The sequence below is a fragment of the Netta rufina genome (assembly GCF_964035555.1).
Source record: "Netta rufina genome assembly, chromosome: 1".
NCBI classification, from domain to species: Eukaryota; Metazoa; Chordata; class Aves; order Anseriformes; family Anatidae; genus Netta; species Netta rufina.
In genome coordinates this window covers 17,733,743-17,760,207 of record NC_140123.1, presented here as the reverse complement: position 1 = coordinate 17,760,207, position 26,465 = coordinate 17,733,743, and the positions used below count along the sequence as shown (strand labels likewise).

The 26,465-nt window shown below is 39.8% G+C and overlaps 1 protein-coding gene across 1 annotated transcript in view; it reads right to left on the bottom strand.

Moving 5' to 3' along the window:
* DDX10 (DEAD-box helicase 10) overlaps positions 1–17,670 on the bottom strand; it is a gene marked incomplete at its 5' end in the record, with an annotated part of 183,305 nt that extends 165,635 nt beyond the window's left edge. The window contains 9 exons of the mRNA XM_084285706.1: positions 1,838–1,922; positions 3,072–3,234; positions 4,459–4,585; positions 6,532–6,721; positions 7,857–7,977; positions 8,437–8,595; positions 10,135–10,265; positions 10,475–10,535; positions 17,479–17,670. Of these exons, the coding sequence (XP_084141832.1) occupies positions 1,838–1,922; positions 3,072–3,234; positions 4,459–4,585; positions 6,532–6,721; positions 7,857–7,977; positions 8,437–8,595; positions 10,135–10,265; positions 10,475–10,535; positions 17,479–17,670 (1,229 nt within the window). The remainder of the gene's footprint in view (positions 1–1,837; positions 1,923–3,071; positions 3,235–4,458; positions 4,586–6,531; positions 6,722–7,856; positions 7,978–8,436; positions 8,596–10,134; positions 10,266–10,474; positions 10,536–17,478) is intronic.
* Between the last annotated feature and the right edge of the window lie 8,795 nt (positions 17,671–26,465).

Sequence of the window (26,465 nt, the reverse complement as noted above, 5' to 3'; positions counted from 1 at the left end):
CATGTCCCCAAGCACCACGTCCAACCCTTCCTTGAACACCCCCAGGGACGGTGACTCTACCACCTCCCTGGACAACCCGTCCCAGTGCCCGACTGCTCTTGCTGAGCAGAAATGTCTCCTCATTTCCAACCTGAATCTCCCCTGGTGCAACCTGAGGCCATTCCCTCTAGTCCTATCACTGGTTATCTGCAAGAAGAGGCTGACCCCCAGCTCCCCACAACCTCCTTTGAGGTAGTTGTAGAGAGCTATGAGCTCTCCCCTGAGCCTCCTCTTCTCCAGACCAAACACCCCCAGTTCCCTCAGTCACTCCTCACAGGCCTTGTGCTCCAGGCCCTTCACCAGCTCCATAGCCCTGCTCTGGACATGCTCCAAGGCCTTGATGTCCTTCTTGTACTAAGGGGCCCAAAGCTGAACACAGTACTCAAGGTGCAGCCTCACCAGAGCCGAGTACAGGGAGACAATCACCTCCCTGCTCCTGCTGGTTACACTACTCCTGATACAAACCAGGATGCGGTTGGCCTTCTTGGCCACTTGGGCAAACATCTGGCTCATATTCAAGTGAAACATGAACATGATATATTGTTTACCTTTCCACTATGACATTATGCAATAAAGACAAAGACATGTAATAAAGACAAAATTGCAAGCCTTGCATGGAATTCACACAGGATTTAAACAAAACAAAAACCCACCACCCCACAGAACACTAAGCTTACAGGTTTTTTCCTCAGTTGGGACCCATAAGAATAGGTAAATGCAAATCTACATGTAAGTAGTTACATGTTTTACCTAATTAACTAACATTGATTAATTTTGTTCAGACATTTTTGCAAGAGCATTTAAAAATGTATTATTCCATTCTATAATATAAGGTCAATAGGAAAATAAAGTACATAGGAAGGAGCAGAGCAGAAATGTTAGCAATTACCATAAAAATTCTAGATTGTGAGAGTTCTGTAACTACAAAATTTAATGCCATCTGATCCAGAAACACAGATTTTAAATTTCTGTAGTGCTGAGTACTAAATTCTGTTCTAAAAATCTTCCATCGTTGTTTTATTTCAACTTACATTGCAACACGCATGATAAAAGCCTACCACAAACAAATTAAATTATGTACAAGATATAATGCTAGGTCTCACATTTCATCCTTCAGATAATAAAGTTTATAACTGACTGAATTACACAATAACTAATCGTGTTGCCCTTAAAAATCTACTTCAAAAGACCAAGAAGCAGGGTTTAATTAGTGTAACTAGGTAAACTCTCTTCATGAAGACTTAGCCACAATATTTTAGCTCAGGCAATGCCTAAGAATATAATTCCACAAAAGACTTAGAAAACTAAAAATTTGACCAGTAATTAACATTGTTTGATTCCTTCCTCCCCAAATTAAAATAAGGAAGAAATATTTCAATTCTTTTGATGAGTCTGCAATGACACAAAGAAATTGCATCCATACTCTGAAGCAGTTATTTATCTATGCATGGCAGTGGAAAAACAAGCATTTCCACCCACAAATACACTCAACTCAGCCATTGAAGTAATCCTGCCAAGTGCAAAAGACAACTTTGACTTACTCACTATTAATCTTCCCTGATCAGACTAAACAATTAGACATGCCCTTTTCTCTCAGCTGTAAGGAGTAAGGATGCTCACTAAGAAAAGATTAAGTCAAACCATTACACAAATAATCAGAAGTGTTCTTTTGGTTAACAACCCTTCTTTTCTTTCTAACTCGTGGCTTGGTTTTTTCAAGCGAGTGTGCAGCCAATTATCTGTCCTGATAGCTATGCAATTTTAAACAGTAAAATATTAATGAGAAGCGAATATGAACCTGGCTGTTCTTCCCACTCTGTGGATATACGTGTTTGCATCCTCCGGACAATCAAATTGAATGACCCAGTTTACTGCTGGAAAATCTGCATGAAGAAAAAGAAAAATCAGAATTTAAGCTCACTGGACTCCCAATTCTCCTAATCAAGAGCAACATATAATTTTGAAGCATTAATTTCTGTAAGAACCATCATTTATGACAATTTATAGACATAGAGTGTAACATCTGAAATAAAAATAATATTAATTGCATGTATTAGCATTTCATGAACAGCCATCCTCTTCATCAACGAAAGCTAAAATTAATGGTGTCTTCATTTTCTAAATTATGACAGCGCACTGAATGGAACTTAATTTCACAATTGCTAAGAACAGACATGCTTTGTCTTAACACAAATGTAGTGGTGTTTTGTCATTTAATAATTAAATAACAAGATCTGACCCACTTGTCACCTAGAGTTTCAATATTCTACACAGCTGGGGTTTGAAGTTAGCTGTGGTGAGACAGCACTACTTCAGTTATCCATGTACAGAAGTATCACACACCCTCTCAATGACAGGGAGGGATTTACCAAGCCTGCCAAATAAGTCAACATCCAATGTGAATTACAGTATTTATGAGCACTTTCCAACTGCTGCCCTTTATCCACCAGCAGCAGCATGCTTTGCATTGTAGAAAGTTAGTGTTACTTCCTGGCAAGTCTGTAGCTATGCCATACTGCACAGGAATACCTACACTCTCAACCTAAACACACAACCACATTAGTTCCTCACTAGTAAGACATCTGCAGAGTAGAAGGTATGATAAGCCATTTGCACTTCCATTTTTTGAGCACCTTCCTCTTACAACATAAGCCAATACGTCACCATTTCCATTTTCTCTCATTCTGGTTATTTGTCACTTAACATGGCTGAGAAAAATAGATTGTCTACAGACTGGGGAAAAAAAGATAGCTTTCACTGACCATTTTAGTATTAAATATTACAAGGTTAGTAACAATTCAGGTCCTTCTGGAACAAAAAAGCACAACTGAAGTTGGCCTCTCCATTAAAGAAACAGCAGAACTAATTAACAATCATCTCTCTTCTGAAATACCTTAATGAGCACGTAAGCAAACTACAGGTTCATTTCTTACATATCAGGTTGGTCTTCAGAACATACTGTCATTGAAAAAGAGTCTTAATAGGATTAAATCATAACTTTGTGAATAATTACAGCTTTTGTGGGTACATACCCAGGCCACGAGCTGCAATATCTGTAGCAAAAAGTACTGCTGCCTTCTTCCGAACAAAACAAGTGTAGACTTCCATTCTCTTGAACTGTTGCTGTTTGCCATGCAGTGCTAGTACAGGAAGACCAGGTTGAAGCTTACAGAACACTCTGAATAAATACTGGACCTATCCAACAGGTTAGGAAAAAAGAAAAAAGATTTAACACTGAACAGTAAAAATCACATCCAGTAAATCAAAATAGACTTAGCACTTTAAGTAAAATATACTTTTTTCCACATCAAAGATCTGACATGGATTTCTGAGACTTTATCCTACACCCAGGTACTATAATAGGAAATGAACAAAGACAAAAGCCTAGGCTGCCTTTTGACAGCATTTCCTAATAGAAACCAGCAAGAATGATTTAGGACATGACTAGTTAAGCTGTACACAACAGACCAAACCATCAAAAGTCCATCAGAAGCACTGCTTTTAGACAACACTGGAAGAGTACGATGTCTTATGCTTTGTACTCAAAGCAGTCTACACAGTCTATTTCAAGCTTCAACAGCTTCTTCTATGCAGTGTTTACGATCATATACACTACCATGATGTAGCTTACAGTAGACATATCTAACAATTTTTAAGAAGTTACAGAAACTATGTATATTGCAGTAACAGCTGCAGTTCAGAGGACTTGTGTACAAATAAGCCCACAACCTCACTGTCCTCAGTAGCCAACTGCAGCACAAAAATGCTGTAACCTTATGCACAAGTGAATGAACTGTAATATTTACCACATAACTGTGTATTGAACATACACAGTAAAATATTTGATACTTGCAGAAGTTATTAGAATAAATATTTGTGCCATACAAATGTATAACTTCAACAGAATAATACTAGGCCAGTAGAGAACTGAAGGATTACTTCCTATGTAAACATAAGAAAAACCCTTTCCTGCACCATTTCACAGTTATAATTTCTTACATAGCCAGCTTTAAAAGCTTTTAAAGAAAGCAGTACATCTATTAAACATTCTGTAACCCAACAAACTGCCTCACCCAACAAAACTGCGATTGATAGCCCTTAGTGAGACAACTTTTAGGGGAGGGTTGGTTTGTTTCTTTTTAAAAAACAGCAGAGCACAGAAGTCACTGAATACCCTGAGGTCTCCAGGATCTTCCTGCTCTGAGCTTGCTGACAGCCAGGCCCTGCCTGTATGACACACCTGTAAGTGTAGGCAATGTTCAGCTCCTCCACAAATTCCTGTTACAAACTGGCCCAGAATGTCACCTCTGGTGCCTTCAAACCAACATAAATGTCTTAGTTTAAATACAGTTTTAACGTGCTACAGAGGGAAGTAAAAAAAAATATAAAATAAAAAATAAATTAGAGGGATAGACCTACCTCTTTACAGCTTGCAAAAAACACAATGGTCTTCTTTTTCAAGTGACTTCTCAGGAAAGAATATAACATGTTTACTTTTTGTTGAAGCTCACAAACAATGTAGCTCTGATCCAGAGTTGCTGGGGTACTTAAAATATAAAAAGAAAGAAAGAAAGAAAGAATTAGGTACAATAATTCCCATGACATTAAAATGACAAAAAAAAAAAAAAAAAAAGGAAGGGAAAAGAGAAAATATGAATATATGCTATCCACAGAGCTGTCTGTTCATTCTTTTTAAATGAGTGTCTGACAAATATCCATAAAAAGGGGGAAAAAAAAGTCAGTCTGGAAATTTCTCCCACTTTGAGGAACAAGTCTTAGCACCTCTACTAGAAATATACTGTTGAAAGATTAATCAATTTCCTTATTAAATGTCAGGGGGGAGAGGAGGGGCGGGAGGTGACTTTTGACATGACTTCATTTCATTTACCTTAGACTCTTTACTAGCAGTAAGCCCAACTCTTTCCATGTCTAAGCAGCGACATTCAAATTGCCTTGACTTAAAATGCAATTTTTGTCTATTAGTGCTGTTAAAGCATCATTTGTGCTTAAGGCAATGTCAAAGCACAGTCAAATCACGCACACAAAAAAAGCATTGATGTATTTTCACTGATTACACCCTGACATGCAAAGTGACTTTGTAAAGCTCTGAATTGTCATCTTAACTCACCTTGCCATTATTTGTAAAATTAAAAAACATAAAATAAAAATTTTAAAACAATTATTTGGCATTATTGCCCTTGAAATACATCTAAATGCTCATCTCACAGTCCCTCTGCTTCACCCAAGACAGACCAAGGGTATTTAAAATCATTTTATTTTATTAGAGGTGCCACTTAGGAGAATGAAATTACAAGAAAGTGCTCCAGATTTTATTCTGCTATTCAGTTTGAATTATGCCACAGTACTTTTTGCCTTGTAAGTCTTTCAGAGGAAACTGTTTCCATAACACAACAGTATACTGTATACTAAAGATGTAAATTCTAAAACAAATAAAAATTTGGTCTTTTTTAATTTAATTTAATTCCTGCCTCAGGATTCAACCTCATTCTGCTGTTTGTTTTGCAGATGATTTCTCGTTTGTTCTTGGGTGAGACATTTTTATCAGTGTGCTTCACCTTTCTCCACCTTCATCTTACATATGGAAATATTTACATACTCCATAAAACAGGAGAAAAAAGTCATGCATGTTTATAAGCCATTTGGCACTGAGATATCTGATGGTCTCCAGAAATGCAAGATTTAAAATTGCATTCTTCACTTTTTTTTTCCTTTCAGAACCTACGTGCCAAAAACCAACATGCATGTTTTATCATTCAGTGACACATTCATCATGTCTGGGATGGGTCTCCCATTCTGACCCAAACTGTACAGCATGACAAATTTGATTCATGTGCATAGGGCTGGAATCCTGAACATGCAGAATAAACCCAACATATCTGGAAGTCACAAGTCTTGCTGCAACACAGACAAATGCCAAATGCTTTCGTTTACACACCTAGTATCACATACACAAACAAGACTGTCATTCTGCACGTTCCCAGTAGAGTAGCATTGTCTTGGAATGCCAGATTCATCAACAACACATGGACGAACTGTATTTGTGCAATAAATCTGATGGTCCTGCACAGTAAGTATGCACATGCAGAAGGAAAGGAACCCAAAGAACAAAAAGTAGCAATTCAGAAGTGACTCCTGCCATGGCCATGACACTACTCCATACAGTCTGTAGCCCACTCTGGAGCTTATTCCCAAGGAAAAAAACTTCCAGCCAGAGAAACTGCCTGAGGAGCCACAAGAAAAGTGATGGTTCTGTCTCCTGTAATGAAACAATCAGAACTAGTACCATCTTCCTTAGAAATTCCTTGTTTTCAGGATAGCACACAACAGCATCCAACACTGACGGAAGGAAAAAAACACGACTTCTGATCCAGGAAACTGACGGTCAGATAAGCAGTTAAGTATGATCACCGTCTGTTTAACCACCCCCTGTTCCTCCTCCTCCATTTCCACCCCCCAAATATCCCAACATACCTGAATTTGGCTTTCTCATGAACCCAGACATATTCTGGATCTTTCAGACTCAGCCGCGCAAGATCCTTCACTGATTTTGTTTGCGTTGCAGAAAAAAGCAACGTCTGGCGTTTCTTAGGCAGATTTTCTATGATTGCGTTCATTGTATCAGCAAACCCCATATCTAGAATTCTGTCAGCTTCATCAAGAACTGAATTGAGAAAGATTTGAGAAAAACTAGTTTTAGCTTTACTCTGTTAAAGACTTTAAATCCATGCCTACTTACACCGCAGAGATTAATTACCATACATGACAGGATTTAGTTTATATATACTTGTATTCCAAAAACGTTTTTAAAAACTGCAATAAAGTCATAGCATTTCCCATATGGATTCTCTCAGACTCTTCTTTCAGACCCTGAAATAACATTTATACACTCCAGCCCTCCATTTCACGTGCTGAACCACTGGAAGATCTGCATTTTCAAGTAATCTGTTCAGCAGTTTGCAGACAGAATTAAAATTACAAACTCCCTGTCCTATTGCAGAAACAAAAGCACGGAATATAAAACAGTGCTGTACTACTCTTGACAGAGCAGAACAGACTCTTCTGTGCCTAAGCTCAATTTGCCATTCAAACACAGGGAATGAACAGAGTAGCACAGAGACAAAACCTTCAGAAAAGGGCGTATATTTGATGCAATTCTTGTCTAACTGCCATGAATTGTACTCAGTATAGAAAGCTTAATTTTGCACTTTATCAGCTTCATTAGCTTGTTAATTGCTTTTAAGTTCCTCAAGCTATGCTAAAAATTATGCACAGTTCTTAGAGGAAGGCAAACCCTTCCATTAAACTGAGATTTGTATTCAGGTTGGAAGGATAAAAAGAAGCAATGAAGGGAGAAGTAATCTGGCTTAAAATTCAAAAAGAAATGTCTTCTAGAACTGGCATGAAATACATACACTGTAATGAATATTCCATACAGTTAATTATCATATCAGGAAAAACAAGAGAGCTATAGGCAGAAAAGGCCAGCTTTTAGCTAATACATACCTAAAGGATAATATGGCATACCACTTGTGGTTTTTGGTTCCTCACTTAACTCGCCTACTTGTCTTTATCATCTTAAAGAAGGCACGCTCAGTAATTGTTTTGAGAGAAAGTAGACAAGACGGGTTTTGTTGTTTTCTACTTTAATTTGTCCATATGTAAACTTAAACGCTCTTTCATCTACATACTAGGATAGTCATCTACAGACTAGGATAAATTTTTTAACCGAGGAACTGTTCCACAGTTATCAACTACTAAAAATATTTCTAAGTACTTTCAAGTACTTAAAAACTTACTCAACATTTGCAGATCAGATGCATAGAAATACGAAGTTTCATCCATGTGCTGTAGAAGCCGTCCTGGAGTGCAAATCAGCATATTTATGTGGTGGATTCTCTCAGACTCTTCTTTCAGATCCTGAAATAAGTTAAAGCAGCTGAGCTCTAACTGTTCACATTAGAAGCCCAGTGCTAGAGATCTCAGCCCTCCTTAACCTATTGATAGCTTTTTGAAAGAATTGAGCCTTTCCTCTTTCTACACATATACCACATCTTATCAGCATGCTCACACTTGTGGCTTGAGCAAATATATTTCAGACCAATCCAGTTTAACAGGACATGAAGAGTTGGAAGGAAGTTCCATCCAGTCACATCACCTGGAAAGATGGTAAATACGCAAAAGCTCTAAAAGACAGAGAGTACACAGACAGAAGAATGAGTGGGTTGCTGATGGGTTCCCATTAACTAGTATGTTCTCTGACTTTCCCTTTTCAGGGTTTCCTTCCTAAATATTCACATATGATATGAAAGATGATTCTGTGATTTATTACAGTGCTCATCCATGCTCCCATACAGCAGTCTCCAGTAGAGGACACACCTTTCCTCCAATGATTAGACCAGCTGAGAACTCGTGATTCTTTCCCACTTTACGCAGAACCTTAAAAATTTGAAATGCCAGTTCCCGGGTAGGCGATATTATCAAAACTCCCAATCCATCTGCTGAAGTCCACTGAAGGCGATAGAGGAGTTCCAAAGCCTGAAAAAAAGTTACCACATTCTCATTACATAAATCTCCGAAGGAAAATACACAACAAAAAGTGTCATAGAAAAGATGACGTAACACTAATTCAAATAACGTTGACAGGTGAGTATGCATTTCACACAGTTTGATTAATGGACATAAGATGTACAAACAGACAAGAAATTTCCCTGGTTTTAAGGGAACCAGAAACAGATTGACCAACTAGAAAAAAGTCAATTAGTGCAGCTTTGATTTTAGACCCTCAGGAGTACCACACACACATGCTATATGGGAGCATTCCACCTAACATTATCATACAACTCAGTCCAAGATTATTCCTCCTCTTATGAATTTATACTACAGAAATACAGCCTTAGCTAATATTAATACAAAGACTTAATAGGTATAAATAACTGAGGCATTTTTGGAAAAAAAGTTTATGAGGGTGCTAAACAGCCCTTAATATTTCACTCTTCATCTGCCCAGCTCCTCCCTTATCACTTGTTTTCCCTAAAAAAGTTTTTAAATAAGGTTTGCAAAAAAAAAAAAAAAAAAAAAAAAAAGCACTTCTACTCCTAGATCAACTAATTCTGCAATCTCACTTCTGTTTTGTTTCTCAAATCCACAAGACTCTCTTTTGAAGACACCTACCACCTACATTTTTTCCTATTCTTTACTAACAAAAATAATCAGCATAAAGCATAAGTCTTCTCAACTAGAGTGGGTATTCAAAACACATATGACTGTTACCACAGTTACTGACAGAACAGGTTCCAATGTAATTTATGTTTGCAAAAACACAAGTAATGTTTAAACCAAAAAAAAGAACTCCATAATCAAAACTACATTTCTTTTTCCCTTTATCCAATCATAACATGATGGGTTTTGTATCCATTTATATGTTCACTTTTAACAAACAAGATTCTCAATTTTATTTTCAATCTAAAGCAATTAAACGTAGAGCATAATGTTTAGAGGAAAACAGTCCAACATGTTATTCACAATGGGAGTTTTCATCCTGTTTTCCTGCTTGGACCTGGAAGCGATTTCTAAGGTGTTCAAAATAGACAACCACGAAAAGGAAGCCTATTACACTTCTAGGCTTCAGTTTGCCATAAAAGGTCCAACTGTTCATATTATTTCATTCTTTTAATTTTAAAAACACACATCTAAAAAAAGAAGAATGCTGAAATTTCCATGGTTTCTATAGATGTAGCTTTCAAATTTTAAAAGAATCAGACAACTAGATTGGCACAGGAAAAAAAAAACACATTCCTGAGAGAAAAACAAAGCACTTCCTAAATCACACAGGGGCTACTGACGTAAGGATCAAAATGAGATTTCTAAGCACCAGAATACTCCTAGGGACAATAATATATTTCTTCCAGAACTTCATGTAGCTTTCTTAAATGTGACTGTCTTGACTATCTAGGAACATCTAGACCACTCGAATTATCTCCTTTCTCTCATTATCTATTAACCTAAACTGCTTAGCATCCCCCTAATTCCCAGGTGACTTCCCAGGCTTAAGGTTAAATGATGTAAGTTACTTACCGGGATAATAAAAGCCAAGGTTTTGCCTGATCCAGTCTTTGCAGCTCCAAGTACGTCTTTACCTTGTAAAGCCAAACCTATGGTTTGCCTCTGTATCTCAGTTACCATGCGGTACTGAGCTTCCTGCAGTCCTAGCATTTGGGGTGTGGGAAGGGAAAGGGAAAAAAATATATGTCTTTATTTTTCTTTGCCCAGAGCTGTATTTTTCCATTTAGAGAACACCATACATGGCAATACTCATTTAAAACTAGTTTAAGACAAAAGATTATTTATATGCAAATAAATAATACGCTCATTTCTAATGTAATTACTTTCCAAATTAAAATTTATTTATACTCACCTTTTAGAGTTTTCTTTGACAACGGAAAATCTGAAAATCTTTGAATTTCATCTGCATTTATCTGAAACAAATTAAGTTTAATCAGTGCTAAAATCAAACGTAATAGAAAAATTAAATAACCTTTAAGTCACTGTTATTTTTACTAGGAAAAATCCAGAGGAGCAATTTGTTTTTGCAGGCTACAGCAAATGGAGTAATGACAGCCACATGCCATAAAAAGGAACTCCAAGAGCTCCCATATCTCTGCGAAACAGAAGATGAAGTCTCTTCCAGCAGCTGTATGAGATCAGACATCCCAGGTAAATGTTTCCAGCCTGGTCTGTACCTGGCCAACAGTACAGTACCACTCACAGCTGATGGCTGCCACTGCCCTCCCCATATAACTCTTACTGACAAGTCATCTCTGTCTAAACTGTAAGCAATATAAACCTAAAGCAAAAGGAGTTTTTTCTATTATATACTATTATATTTCTCCCCTTAAATCAAACAGCTTGTATACTTGCATCACAAAAATCCCTTAGTGATACTAAGAACATTTTTTCACATCGTTCATAAAAACGATTACACTACTAGATTAATTTTATTTTAGTATGATCCTTATTTAAGTTCCTTAAAGCTCAACTTTCTAACTGTATATACGGATGACTAATTTAATGTAGGTGGAAAAAACACACAACTCTAAGCCAAACAAAAAAGTTTTCTTATTAAAAAAAGGCATTAAATCTGTTGTCAATGATGCTATAATGATGGGTTTACAAAGTTTTTCATCTCTTTACTGCTGTCGCGTACCCGTTACTCCCAGCATGGATTTAGAAATGGGAAGTCATGCTAACCTTGTGTGTGAAATGACTGGCCTGGTAGATGAGGGGAGAGCAGTGGATATTGCCTACCCAAACTTCAGGACAACTTTCAATACTGTCTTCTCACAGCGAAGCTGCAGTATGAGCTGGATGAACAGTCAGTGCTGCAGACTGAAAACTGGCTGAACGGCCAAGCACAAAGCCTACTTGGAGGACATCAACTAGTAGGCAATACCAGGTCCAGGCCTGTTTAATATCTTCATTAATGATCTGTCCGAGAGGACAGAGCACTCCCTCAGCAGGTTTGCAGATGAAACAAAGCTGGGAGGAGCGCCTGGTACACCGTGTGGCATGCTGCCATCCGGAGGGACCTGGGCAGGCCGGAGAATTGGGCTGACAGGAATCCATGAAGGTCAACAAGGAGAGGTGCAACATGCTGCTCCAGGTAAAAGACACATCCCCACACCACATTTTTCCATTTTGACTCTACAGCACTAGCATTAAGATTTCGGTAAAAATGGGGACTCTGTACAACCTCTTATGACGTGTTTTCAAGCCCACTGTAGGAATGTCAATGGCATTATAGGCTGCTTAAGGGAAGGATCAAAGACAAAGAAAGGGAGGAATCAAGGTGGACTGGGGAAGAACAAGTGTGAGGAAATCGAGGGAATTGGAGATAAAAGGGGCTGGTCAGTATGCTCACCTGACTGAGCCCTGCACCTGATTAGCACAGCCTCTCCTAGGGTCTTAGTACATGTTGTTAAGTAATAATTATTATTTACCAATAATTACTCTTACTTTCCTTCTAACCATTCCCTGTATGGGTACATGCTCTGTTCTGAGCCCACATGAGAGACCACCAGCTGACGTCAAGCCAGAGCAGTCAGCAGCAGCAAGAGAGCCGAGTGCCACAACTGGAGCAGGACCACAAACTTCAGAGGGGAAGCCAGGGGCTGAGGCCAGATCTTGGACAGAGTGAGCAGCTAATGCCAGCCACTACTCATTTTCCATGTGTGAGTATATATTTCACTAATAAATGTTAATCCTGACTAGCAGGAGAGGAACATTGCCTGCTCTCCATGTCGTTCAGGTGTGTGCAGGTACTGAGTGTATTCAGGTGTCTCTTACAAGGGTTGTGGTAGAAGCACTGCCCTCTCTGCTCATCGGTGGCTGACCACGTGTGCACACACACTCACCCACAGGAATACACGCTCATACTCACTGCAGGCTGCACCTCAGGACCCAGCACTGCAGCAGCCTTACACCTGCCTGACTGGGACAGGAGAATCCCCCTGGGTCCTGAAGCTCAACAGGTTCAGCAACCTCTGGTTTGCAAACATCTGGTTTACTTGATTTTCTTCGGCTGTCCTGCAAGGTACAAAACATACTAAAGAAGTAGCTCAGTGTGCTGACTCCTACTGATTTACTTCTCTGTGTACATCCACCTCTAGAGCACATTGTGAGGTGTTAATTCTCTACTCACACACACCAAGAGTATGCATTTGATTCCACAAGTTGGCTGAACAATTCACAAAAACACTGAGATGTCAAGTAGAGATCTTAAGAAAAATGTAGTACTTTCAAGTCTTCTCTAGTCAATAGCATACCATCAAAAGATGCAGACAGCTTCTGCTGGCAAAGTTAACGATCAATAGCAGTAAGACAGCACAGAAGCCAGAGAGAGAAAAGAACAACCAAAAGTACAAAATAAAGAGACCCCTGTATCTATAAAGCCTGAGCAGACTAACAGAAAGGTAGATGACAGCTCTGAATGCACACTGACTAGCAGCCACTAAGTGAGATTTCCAGATGACAACCTCGGAGCTTCCTCAACCCGTTCCTTCCTAACGGGTACCACTTACCTCTAATGGGCTGTGGAGCAGAAACCTCCCAACAAAGGAGCCAACCAACGTGGTCCTCAGACGTTTATGACAACTTGCGACAGCACTTCAAGAAAGCCTCAAACAAAGAGTTTCTGAGCTGTCAAATCAGGCTTGAAATACCAAACTTTCTGCCAGCCCTGCCCATTACAGAAAACCGCGAACTGTATTTCTCTGAGGATCTATGCCTAAAGCACCCAGATCACAACGCTGCTCTCTGCAGACGAGAGCTCTCTAGTTACAAGGAAGTAATTTATCTGAAGACCAAACGTGTACATTAAAAGGCAGTAACACCCTTATTAAAACCCCTTTTTGACACATTCCAAGACAAAGCTCTTGAAAGATAGATTTCAACCTTTCACTGTGTTCTAGCAGAGCAATTAAACTTTTACCAAACTTTATTCAGAAATCTTCAAGGTGAATTATTTAACTTGTGCCCTGAGAAGCACAGACTTTAAGCTAGTACATTTCTGGGACTGGGAAAGAACTGCTATCTGAAATCATTATTTTAAAAGGTCTGACTGTCACAAGTTGTATTTCAAATCAATATTTCCCAAATTCAGTTGATAATTGTGCAGATATTGTATGGCATGCAATACTGCATATTGTGCTAATTCTCAGTCTTATCCTTTAGCATGTAAAGCAGTAACAACTCCCTGATGTACAGAGGTTCAATTTAATTTCAACCAAGAGATTGTTCACATTGGAAAGGAGTACACCTAAAGAAAATACTGTTTTACTAACACTATTTTACTATTTCACTAAGAAGAATTAAAGCAGTCTACTATGTGCAAATAAAGGGATAATTTTAATAGGTTTTGACACAGAACAGACTACCATAACAATGTGAAACTATTTAAATAATTAGAACTGCTACAAGTATTTCAGCGGACAATTTATTACTGGGTCATGTAGAGTTAAAAAGAACAGATGTATTAATCACAACAGAGACTAATACTATTTTACTTTTCTACCTTAAACTCCAAAAAGTCAATTAAAAAGTCAAAGCATGCATAAGTCAAGTTCTTTCAAAGACTTCCAAGAAGGAGAAAAAGTAAGAAAAATATTAAAAGAGAGAGCACAAGAACATTAGGAAGGGTCGTATCACCAAAGCTTCCCATGTTACTTCTCTGCCCTTCAAAGAAGGATCAGTTGAAGTACCCTAAAACTCCAAAGATACTGGCTTATTTTCAAATAAAGTCAGGATGGCAGGAGTAAAAGGGATTGACGCTAAAGAGATAGAAATAGGGAAGAAATGCAGAAGATCAATTGAAAAACCCTGTCAGGGACCAGAAAAGGAGTCATGAAGTCTGAAGACAGGACGCTAAGCAGTCATCCACTGTATGTTCATCAAGAAAAGACTCCTGGAGCGAGAGAACAGCAAAAACCCAGAAGAGTTTTGGCCAGGAGTCCAAAGAACAATCCTAATACGTATGCTTACCCTGTCTTCATTCTGATGGATAAATGCCTGACCGCTACCAGCCCCTCTTCTTTAACCTCTATAAATGCACCCCAAGACAACCTCCCACCACCCACTCCTTGCCTCTGTCCCTCCCAGCTCCAAAGAGTGACACAGAATGACTACCCATGTCCCAAAAGTAGACAGATGCACAAACAGATATGCACACCGGTGACAGAGCCTGGCATCCTTGTGTGTTCACATAACCAGTTAGTTTGTATGGTAAACTAGCTCAAATATTGTAGAATTAAGTGAAAGACATGTCTACAAGGCCTTTTTAAAAATTCTATGTAAAATGACTAAAAATTAAACACAAGTTCCAAATGTATAAAATGTGTTTTGGGGGAAATGACGGCATTTGAATGTTACACAAAAATATTTAAGTCTAGGAGTAGCAGAACAGACCACTTAAAAAACAGAACAGGGCCCACTCAGCCTAAAAGTCTGAGGATCGCAGATCTAACCACCACAATCAAGACATAAAACCCTAAAATTTATGTGGGTGAGAAAGGAATGCTGACCTCACTATGGAACAGAATGGTAGAGAAACTATTAAAGAACACAGTTTTATTGACTGACTGTATGCATTCCTTCCAAACCTTTCTTTTGCCTACATACATCTGTGAGCAGCACACCCATACCCTGCTACCTGCCATGGATGCATTCCTGTAAAGTTCAGTGATAGGACACAGCAAAGCATTTCTTCTCCCTAAGAAGTAATGTAATAGATGGGGATACATGGGGATTTAATGCATGCATACAACTTAAATGTAGCAAACTGTATATGGGAAACAGACATTGTATGTACGTGAAGAAACAAAGAGGCTAAAGCAGCATCAAGAAAAAGAGATGTCAGCTTCCCAGAGCAGATCAGTTATCAAAAGACTTCAGCCACTTTATCTCTGAGGCTCAAGAGAAATCTTTTAATTCAAGCATTGCTCGCTTCCTCCTTCTAAACAATTACATTTTTTCATTATCATCTTTCTCAAATTAATTAAGCTTAACTACAAGCAAATGACAGATGAACGGAGGTCACATTTTCCAATTAAGTCTCACAAATGAAAAGGCTGTAATCCACTCCAAAAGGCAGCATCTCCTCCAGTTGAGGATTCTGATCATCCTGTTCTTACCTCTTGAGACTCCCACGCTGTATGCATATAATTTCAGCACACAAGAGCACTGTACTACTTAAGTTTTTGCATATATCAATCTACTACATTAAAGAAAATAGAGGAAAGGGGGAAAAACTATCAACTGAACTAAGCTACTTTATAAGGCCAATAGCAATTACCTGCTTGGAGTATTAAACAACCAGTGATGCACCTCCAAAACAAGAGATTGTGAAGAAAAAATAGCTAAATATTGTGATAGTACCCTAAAAGCAACGCAGAAGCCTAACTTCTGTATGGCATTACCAAGTAAATGAAAACTACTGTCGTATGTAGAAACAATTAGGGCCCGAAAATAAGCAAAGTTAACTTCACACTACACATATCCACTCCTGTACACAGAAATGAAAAAAGCAATCTATTGTAGAAATACCACAGCTAGGTATATAAACAGCAAGGCCACCACTCAGGGGCCTGGGCAGAGTCTGCAAACTCTGTACCTGGCCTGTGTTGAGCTGCTTTAACCCAGTTTTCCCCTTGCGCACACACACCTTCCAGAGACCATGCAGAGCCAGCTGCCTAAGCCGAGGTGCCGCGGTACCATGACTGAGTGCAGGAGGCTTTTCGTTCCTCAGCAAAGGGCACATACCTGACAGTGGTCATCCCCCTCAGAAATAATACGAGCTTCTAGCAGTGCAAGTACTATTCAGCACCTAAATCTTCTACAGTCAGTACAAAAATATTGCTGAAACAAGTCAAGACTCAAAATTTATCCACGAGATGTATTAATCATTTATATAGGTACCAACTTTAGTTTTTATCATGAAAACAACATAGGGCACAAGCAATAAGCCCATTTTTCCCCCTGTGAAATAATCTGTGATTCAAAACAGTAATTTGAAGTATACCATTTGTTTTTAAAACAGTAAAACAAATGACAATGTGAAGCTGGATCTTAACAAAGAGCCATCTCAACTTCTGCATGGTGACAGACACGTTCCTCCCATACCTACCCTCATTACCTTCTGCTCAGTCAAAATCCATCAAAAAGCCTCTACTACCAGCAATGCTGAGTGCTGCACAGCCAAGTACAACTGCCACATTCCTCCCCGATGGCAGCTGCAAATTCAGCAAATGTTGGCAGGACGTGTGCTTAGCATGTATTGCTGCCCTGAGTCGTTATCCATAATTACAGTATTTTCCGCTACATGGCTTAAAAGATGGCCATCTCCCAGAGGCCTGTAAGGGAATCTGGGTGACAATACCAACACCGCCAACCTTGGCACAAATATTCAGTTATGTGATTCCTGACCTGATGCTAACTAAACTGAAAAGGTGATATTTGCCTGTTCAGCATCTTCTATGCAGACAGAAGTGTCCCATCCCCAATGGCCAGGCATACGTGCTGCCTGGTCAGAAGGGACAGGTACCACTCTTCAAAACCATCCCCACCATCTGCTTCGGCCTCCTCCTCCTCCTCACTGTGCTCTGGCCCACTCGCTGCCCCCAACCACCCCATGGGGCTGCATTACCGCCCTCTGCTCTGCCTGGGGGGAGGCGTGGAGGAGCCTCGTGGAAGTGAAGAGCCGTTCTGCCTGCACAGAGCCCTATCACACACTGCCCTGACACCATCAGCCACATAAAACTCCCACTCCCTAGCCACGGGGGTGCTCCTGTATCCTCCTCCTCCTCGCAGAAGCCCCCATTTCCCCTCGCATCCCTTCCCTCCGTCGGGACAGAGCCCCCCGTGCCGTACCTGCGGGTATTGCTGCACCAGGCGGCTGATGCCCTCCCTCTCCACCTGCCACTCGGGCCGCTCCCTCTCCTTGCGCTGCAGCCGCAGCCGCTTCGTGCGCCGGGTGTACTTCTTCTTCCAGCGCTCAAAGCTGCGCACCGGATCCACCGCCGCCGACCCCCCGCCGCCATCCCTACCACCAACCCGCCCCATGCTCCCCACCGCCCCGCGTGGGCCGCGCACAGCTGCCGGCTCGGAGCCCGTCGCCGCCGGAGCGCGTCAACGGCTGCGCCGCCGGGGCTGTGCCCGGCCAGGCCCCGCCTAACGCGGCCAGGCTCGGCCGCTAGGGGCGCGGTGGGGGGCGCTGGGACTTGCCCCGTGGCTGCGGGCCTGACCAGGGCCCGGCCGCGGGCACATGGCGGGCGTGGGGTTAGGGCAAGGCAGCGTCCCGGCTGGGCGGTGGGTGTGAACAGCTTGTAGTGCTGCAGCTGCTTCTGCGGAGGGGTTGCAAAGGGTTAATAAAATAAATAAATAAATATAAATAAAATAAAATATTTATTATAATAAGTAAAGAACTGGCCTCGTGGAGTACAGCCGAAAAAGCGCACTTCGTGCAGTGTAACCAATGAAATGCCCCTCAGTGTAATATAACCAAACTGTCCTGTTGGTGGGGCATGCGGCATAAAAGCTCTGTAATGGAGGCTATTAAAAGCAGAATGTTTTTGGTTTCGTTTTTAATTTAATAGAAAGCAGTACGTGCTTAGTACCGTCGTGAATGTCCTCTGCAATACCCTGTTATGGAGGGAACGAGAGGAAGAATTCTGTGGTAAAACCTGTTAATGGTTTAGTCACTGCTGAGAAAAATCTTAAATTAGGAAAAATCAAAAAGCATTTGTTAAGGGGCCAACATATCACAGAATCACAGAATTTTTAGGTTGGAAGAGACCTCAAGATCATTGAGTCCAACCTCTGACCTAACGCTAACAGTCCCCACTAAACCATATCCCTAAGCTCTACATCTAAACGTCTTTTAAAGATTTCCAGGGATGGTGACTCCACTACTTCCCTGGGCAGCCTGTTCCAATGTCTAACAAATATGGTAGGCCTTGTGTTTAAGACGGTGGATTTAAGCTCCTGTTTTGACCCTTCACAATATAGTTGCAGTTACTCTCACTGACCATAGCTAAAAGCCTTGAATCATGCAAATGGCTTGCAGAGCATCACAGGGAAAACTACAAAAATGCAAATGAGTTTTACACTGTGCAGTGGAGTGGGGCTCTTCACAATGCACAGACCTATAAAATTAACTAGATTTAATCAACCTGCAAATGTACATTATCTTTATGTGTGCAGAGTATTAACATCTTCCTAGAGGGAAGGTCTGCATCATATCTGGTTGTTCTGCAGTCACAACCAATGTGCTGAGTCAAGTTTTAGCACCACATCAGCACATAGGATTAAAAACAAAAACAGGCTACAGAGTCATCAGGCCACATCAGGAAGAGAAAATTACAACGCACTGTCATAAGAAGGAAGTAAACACTTCAATTAGGGGAACAGTGAAAGACTCCCAAAATAATTAGGTCTCTGATGAGGGTTTGGAATTCCAGAAAGCCAAGGGAAAAGGGAGTGTCTGTTAATTACCTCCACTTTTGCCATAAATATGTTGAGTGTATCGTTAAGGGTGTTTTCCCCTCCTCCCCAAGACCATGGAAACCTGTGATTATAAAAATGTTCGTTTTCCCTTTAAAATACATTAAATTTCTAATTTCAGGAACAGATGGAAAAATCTCCATTAAAAATGCCCTGATGGGATCTCTCCTCCCAGATACAGCTTTGAATGTGTTTTTCTCTAGGGGTTTATTTGCTGTTAAGATTAATAAGGAATGATACTGAAGTTTTTATTCTTAAAACAAGTATGTTTGCACTTGGTGAAACAAATGTTTGTAGGAGGTGCTGTTCCACCCCGAAGGGTATTCTGGGGCCTAGCACATCTTTCCTATGATTACAGCTCTGGACCTTGACATATAAAGCAAGGTCCCAGTCAAACATAGTCAGATTGCTGCAGAACTTAAGTGTCACTCTAAATTTTTCTATTTGTTTGCCCATAATAGCAAAGCAAACAAACAAAAACCCTCCTCTATAAATTTTTCTGCTGTAGCAGCAGTAAAGTTTAACATATTTATAAGTAAATGTACACGTAAGTGTTGTGTTTGAACATGCCATCTTTGCTCGCTGTGGCCTATGTTTTGCCTACAGGCTCATTTCTCTAATAGCAGAACAGCAGGAGTGGTCTGATTCACTACAGACATAAATCCTCAGTGAAAAAAAGTTATACGGAAAATTGTATTGAGCAGTTGTATTTCCGAAACAAGGCTGTATGCTGCTATATGAAAACTTCTAACTATGCCTGGGCTTTTTTTCTTTTTCTTTCAGTGTTTTTTAATATTATTTTTTTCTTTAGCCAAGAGTCCAGATATCAGAAAAGGAAGAATGGAAAGCCAAAAGCCGCCTGTTCTGTAACCCACAAGAGAAGGTAAAGTTCTGGAGAGCCTCACCAGCCCTTGTGGGGGAGTTTTGGGGTCCAAAAAGGCCCCCATGAGTTACCATTCTGTTTAGTCTGGTTTCTCTGCTCTGCTCCTAAACCAAGGGGCTTGCCCCTCAGAGAATGATTTGTAGAAGTTTACCTTCTATGCAGGAAAAAATGTTACCCTAAGAAATTTGATGTATTTATAAGGTACAAGACTTCTGTAGTTGTTTTGTATAATATTATCCCTAAAACTGGCAAAATCAGAGATATTTCTCAGTAAGAAAGAGGGAAAGAGACAGAGAAAAAAAAATGCCTGTAAAAGCAGACAAATAAGTGACTCAAGCATTGTTGTTTACGTGCAATTTGGGGGAGCGAAAGAAGGGAGTATGGATATAGCAATAAATGTAGCAAGGCTCCATACAAGATCATATTTTAAAAGACATTTTTTTCATTAAAAAAAATGGTAAACACTGGTTACACTAACATCTGCACACACATTTCACTCTCTCTTTCATACTCCCTCTTTCATATTCGTTCTTTTATGCTCTAAAGCAGAAATACACATGTGTCTGGCCAAGGTTATCTGTGGTGATAAGGGCCACTGTGTCTCAAGGTCAGAGCCCTGAGGGCACTCATAGGCTTTAATGGCCCTGGTCAGCTTCACCTGGGGCCTCCCCACACACCCTGGCCTCAGGCCCAGGAGCCCTGTTTTGGCTCCACCCTGGGGCTTCAATCCCTGCCTGAATTATGTCATAGGAGCGCTGGTCTCCAGCTCAGCCATGGCTGTGCCCGTTTGTAGCCACAGAGTCCATTGATGGGGACTTTGGGACCGACTTTCTGGCTTGACCTTGGACCTACTTGGGCACTATGAACCTGCTTGGTCATCAAAGGGCTATGTCTGACCCTGGCTTTTGCCACCAGGCCATAATCATGGCCCTAACCCAGCAATTGATTTCCCAGGTTGACCTTGGACCTGCCCCATCACAACAGACTTGTCTGCTGAGCTGGATTCTTGATTGACCCTGGTTGCCACCCATGGGCTTGTCCTGCGCCTTCAGTTGAGGTTAGTGGAATAGACAGTGGCTCTTTCCTTGCTGGCCACATTATCATGCTTTGCTCCCAGCTCTAAGGGAGCAGTCACCTTCACTGTGCCCTGACAGTCAAGCCCTCATCACTTCTTCCAGGTCCAACTTGAATGGTGACAATGGTGCATGACCTTTGGCATCCTTATATGCTCTCTACACAAAACCTCAGGGCCAAATTGAGTTGTATTATGCTACTGTTGCTCCAGATCTGTATTGTGGGGCCTTCTCCATGGCATGGCCTTAGTACACATGGCCTTACACCCAAGTTCTGTCAATTCCATTATTCTCACCTATATTCTTTCTTGCAGTTCATGGTTGTTTGTAGTCTCTTGGCTTGCTATGCACGCATCACTCCCTGTACTTCTGCTGTGCCATTTCTTCTGTTGCCTCATGCTACTGCATAGCACTCTCATTTACATTCCATGTATCCCAGTTTAACATTCTCTTTACAAATCTCCTCAGGAATTTAATATAACTAGGGCTTGATTTCATTTTTTTTTTTAATGTAAAATTGTGTATGTTTAAGTTAAAGTTTGGGATTTCCATCAAATCTATTATTGTTTTGTACCAACCTGTTTTCTTTCAAATTTTCTAAATAATCTTTATCACTTATCTGAAGAAGTAATTAGGAAACCAGAGAAATTGCTAAATCGCTCCTAGAAGCACAATATGTCCACAAAATACCACTAAAGACTTACTCAATGAAACAGCCAAGTACTAGGACAATATCCATATATGAGATACTATGGATACTCCACTCCTTTTCTTCTGAGGCTTATCTTGCTGTGCTTCAGGAGGTTTGAAATAAAGCAGGTAAGAGTTTGCATCTGAAGATTGTGCTCCAGTGTCTTTGAACAAGATGGAAGCCTGACAACTCCCACAACAAAAAGATGGATCTGCAGTGTAATATTTTCAGTACTAAGGTGTAACTCCAGACTGTTTTGAAAAATATATATATGAAAATGGCAGACATATTTATGAATGTTGGTTTCAATAAAAGTAATGTTCCTGTAAGAATTCATTAAAAAATGTATCTGGCTGAAGGCTGTACATTATGAGATAGAAAAGTGGTACTCCTACTTGAAAAAAAAAAAAAAAAGAAAAATCACTTTAAACAAGCATTAGTAGGTCCAGTCACCAGAACTGTTCAAAGAAGAGGTGGGTGTCAAGGCTCTGAGGGCACTATCGGATCTTGATGTCTTGATGTCTGGCCAGTCTCCCCTGGGGCCTCCCTGACCCCTGCCCATAGGCTAGGACCCCGCTTCAGCTCAGCCTCTGGCAAAGTATTACTCTGAGCACTGCAAACTGAGAAAATCAATGCTGTCAGTGTAAAACAGAGATTAGAGCACTCTTATGCAGACCCAGGTTAAACAGCTCTAGGAAGGAAGCACAGAAAGTGTCTGTGATGGAGAACAACAACAGCAAAACAGACAGAGAAAAAATTAAAAAAATTAAAATAAATAAATAAATAAATAAAAAGAAATCCACAGAATTTACTTTTCCTATATGGGGTATACCTCTAATAAAAGTTCTATCATCTGGATTTTTAAAAACACAGCTTTTAAACTGGATTTTCAAAAACACATTAGAAACATTTAAAAGTAATTCCTGGTCTGAGTAAATGGGTAAATTGTGATTGGGTAAATGGTAAATGGTGTCAGTTATGGCCAAGGTTATTGTGTGGTGTAACTGAGTGTCTGTCCTTTCCTCTTAGTAATGGGCTGCTGTTTCCCAACAAAATAAATACAAGTTTGCATATGACATGATGGCCTCTTCCTGTGGAAGTGATAAAATTAAAAATCTTTTACCAACTATATACAATTGCAGGAATTACGCTTTATGTGGACACACCAAAACGTATTCTGGTCTGGAAAAAAAAAGCAGTTAAGCCATTACTCTAAACATGATTGGATGATCCAGCTTAAAAACTCAGAACAAACTACTGACTGCATCTTTGGCAACACAGATAGATATACATAGACAACCAACACAGAGTTAATTCTAGATTTCTCACAGGTGTGTGGATTAAAATGTTTCTACCATAGAAAATTTTAGAATTAAGTCTTTTCCTTCCATATTGGTAAATAATTTTGTACTCTGAAAAAAAAAAAAAAAACAGCTATCATATATAAAATAATATTCAAAAGATTCAAAAGTAGCTGCTTCTTGTTTGAGCCTGATCTTACCAGAGGACAAATCAATGTCTTCATGGAAAGAATATGTTTGTCTTCAATGAATCCTTCACTCATTCTCCTTGGATATGGACAATTTATGAGCCACTACTGCAGAAATGTCCCTAGGTTCTTAAAAATGTCCTTCAAGAAGTTGCCAAATTGGGATTCTTTTAGGAGATACTGATAATACACCCCTTAAAACCCTAGGTGAAATAGACTGGGAAAAGTGGGGGAGGAGAGGGAACTTGTGTGTTGCTCTTCTCTTGATTACTGGGATTTTGACTAAACACCAACCAATTACACAATTACACAGATCGGAATGACAGCAACCAATTTACTAAATGTTTAAATGAAAGCCACCCTCCAAAGGACAGGTTTAAGTTAACAACATAAAACTTTGTGCCACAATGTTTCAAAAATATTCAATGTATGTCAAAAACCTTGCTGGGGAGGAATTTGCCATTTTTTCAAAATCAGAAATAAAATAGGCTTGTAAAGTCTGCAGAAATGCCAAACAGAAGTGTTGGTGGAAGTGTTGGATGTTATTAGAGAGTGTTTCAGGGAAAAAAAAAAAAAAACAACAACTAAAGAGCTGTTTGATAGGATATCATACATATATTTCTTCTAGGAAAGATAAAGGACTTTTTGTTTTCTAGGGGTCTGCTGGTGATTCTGTTACTCGTGATTTAGTCTGCAGGGCCCTCCAAATGAACATTTCTCCAGTGAAAGCCTACCTGAATGTTAGGAAAGTTGTGATGAAAGCCCTGGACAAAGAGAAGATTTATATAGTCAAGGAAAAAGCTTTTCTCAAGACTGTTGGAAAACAGTGTGACCATTTATAAAATGGAAAAGATTTAAAATAAAATAAAATAAAATAAAATAAAATAAAATAAAATAAAATAAAATAAAATAAAATAATAAAATAAAATAAAATAAAATGACTTATTATGTCACACTTTCAGTCTTCTAATAAAACCATCTGCTGCTTCAAAATGTTACCATATGTAGATGCCTTTCTAAAAAAGACACGGAACTGATTTTAAAACCTACAGATACAAAATCAAAACATTTTCCCTTAAAGCTAACAAAGGGATTTTTATTGAAAATTATCAGCATGATGAATCTTGCAGGCAGCATGTGATGCAGGTTGCCGAGACACGTTTTCCCTCGCAGAAATGTCACGCACACCCAGTGTCTCTGCAAGCCCTATCGCTTCACCACTTCCTGCAGTTTGCCCCTTAGCTCTTGGCACTTCTCTGAGCTTTTGGCACAAGGACCGGCATCATGTTTATGTATATCTAAGCCACTAGGGGCCGTAACAGAACTGTAGAAATAAAAATGACTAATAAATTGTGATCATAATAGATAGGTGTGTAAAAGACCCATGAAATAATCAGGCCTGCCTTTACATGCTGGTCAGGGTCTGTATGCAGCCCAATGACATGGGCTGCCATTCCAGTCCAGGGAACTCCATAAATACCTGCTGAATTTTGAGCATCTTTGACAGTTCTTTCGCAAACTGAGCTGATTTCCTGACTCAGAGTTGACAAATCGAATTACGAAAGATTACTTAATCTTTCAGACAATCGCACATTTTGGAAGAACACCATTTCTGAAACAGAACGGTATACACTATGTTGCTACTGGGGCTTAATACAAAAATGACACACTTACATGCTGTCCTCTAATTAGTAAAGAACTTTATGGATTAAGAAAAAAAAAAAAAAAAAAAAAAAAAAAAAAAGAGGACTTGCACTTAGCACAGTTCTTGGGCTATTTGTATTTCAGAATCATTCAAGGAGACAGTTAATGTATTGTTTTTCCCAGCCCATTAACATGGTAAAATATATTTAGCTCTTGTCAGATATGCAAAGAAATGGCGCTGTACTAATGCAGCAGGCACTTACGCCTTATTATCCTTGTGTGTGTATGCTTGATTATTCTTACGTTTGGAGAAAGAGTCATAATTTATTATTTTGATTCTGTAGTTTATTCACTAGGTGTATTGCTCAACTCTGAAGTGCATATTTCTCTCCTGTTTATAATGACTTAAAAACACCTCTTTGTGTGGCTGTGAAGTGTAATCCACCCAGCCAGTCCTATTTATCTGCATATTTCTGGCTGTAGCAATTAAATTTGGTTTAAATGTTTATGCTCATTAGAACTATATTTGATAGTAATGGGTCATTAGACTAGTTTTAGAGAGGAGACGTAGGCTGAGAGTAAATCACAGAAAGACAATGTGGGAAGGCAAAAGGAAACTGAAGCTAAACTACCTCAGCAGGACCTGTTTACACTGATAGAGGTGAGGCCAGACCAATGCCTCTTCATACACCTCAGCCACTCCTACTAACAATCCCTGTACTTGTCTTCTGGTAGGAACCTAGTGTGGGCCAATATGAAAACCAGCTGTGTGAACTGTAAAGTTGGCAAACCAAGTTCATCCCATATGTAACTGCGAAGTCATATTAAATATGTATATATATATTTTCATGCTTTATTATTGGACTTGCACCAATACAAGGTCTTCAAGACTCAGGTGAAATCTATATTGTCCCTATGCCATGTGTTGATTCAGCTGTGAATAACCAATTGTGCCCTCTAAACACCAGAGTGATGGCTGCATTCTCAAAAATGGAAGAGGAACAGCAGCAAGGCTCACTCTCAGCAGGCATAAAATTCTGCCACCCCAAGCTTCAGAGGGGTGATGCTATTCCACATCAGCCCAAATTCTGTGGCTGCTGTGCTTGATGTCCTTATTTACATGCTCATTAACACACAGAAAGGGTTTTACAGGGAGCAACATGGTGATGAAGCTGTGCAGATTTCTCTACTGTTCCCTTCTGAAGTATTAGATCAGTTCCGTGATGGTTGGTGTAGAGAACCATGTGCATGAGTAGTTGGATTTCTGAAGCTAACAACTACAAAATTTCTGTACTACTGCTGGTTTTAAGAAAACAGGAAAAAAAAATGAAAACAGAAGCATTGTTAAGATTTTCTTTTTTTTTAATGGGATACTCTGTATACTTTTGTTAGACAAACCGACACAATGATTTAACATTTTTTGACAATCTGATCCCAGGGGCGGCATTCAGCTCCATGCTGTATGCATGTAAATTTAGGTATCTAAATAGGGGGGCTCACACGTGTCTGTCTGTTGCCATCAGAGCATCCTGCCTGAGCCCCAGTGGCTTTTCCTGAAGGGCACAGATCTCCCGT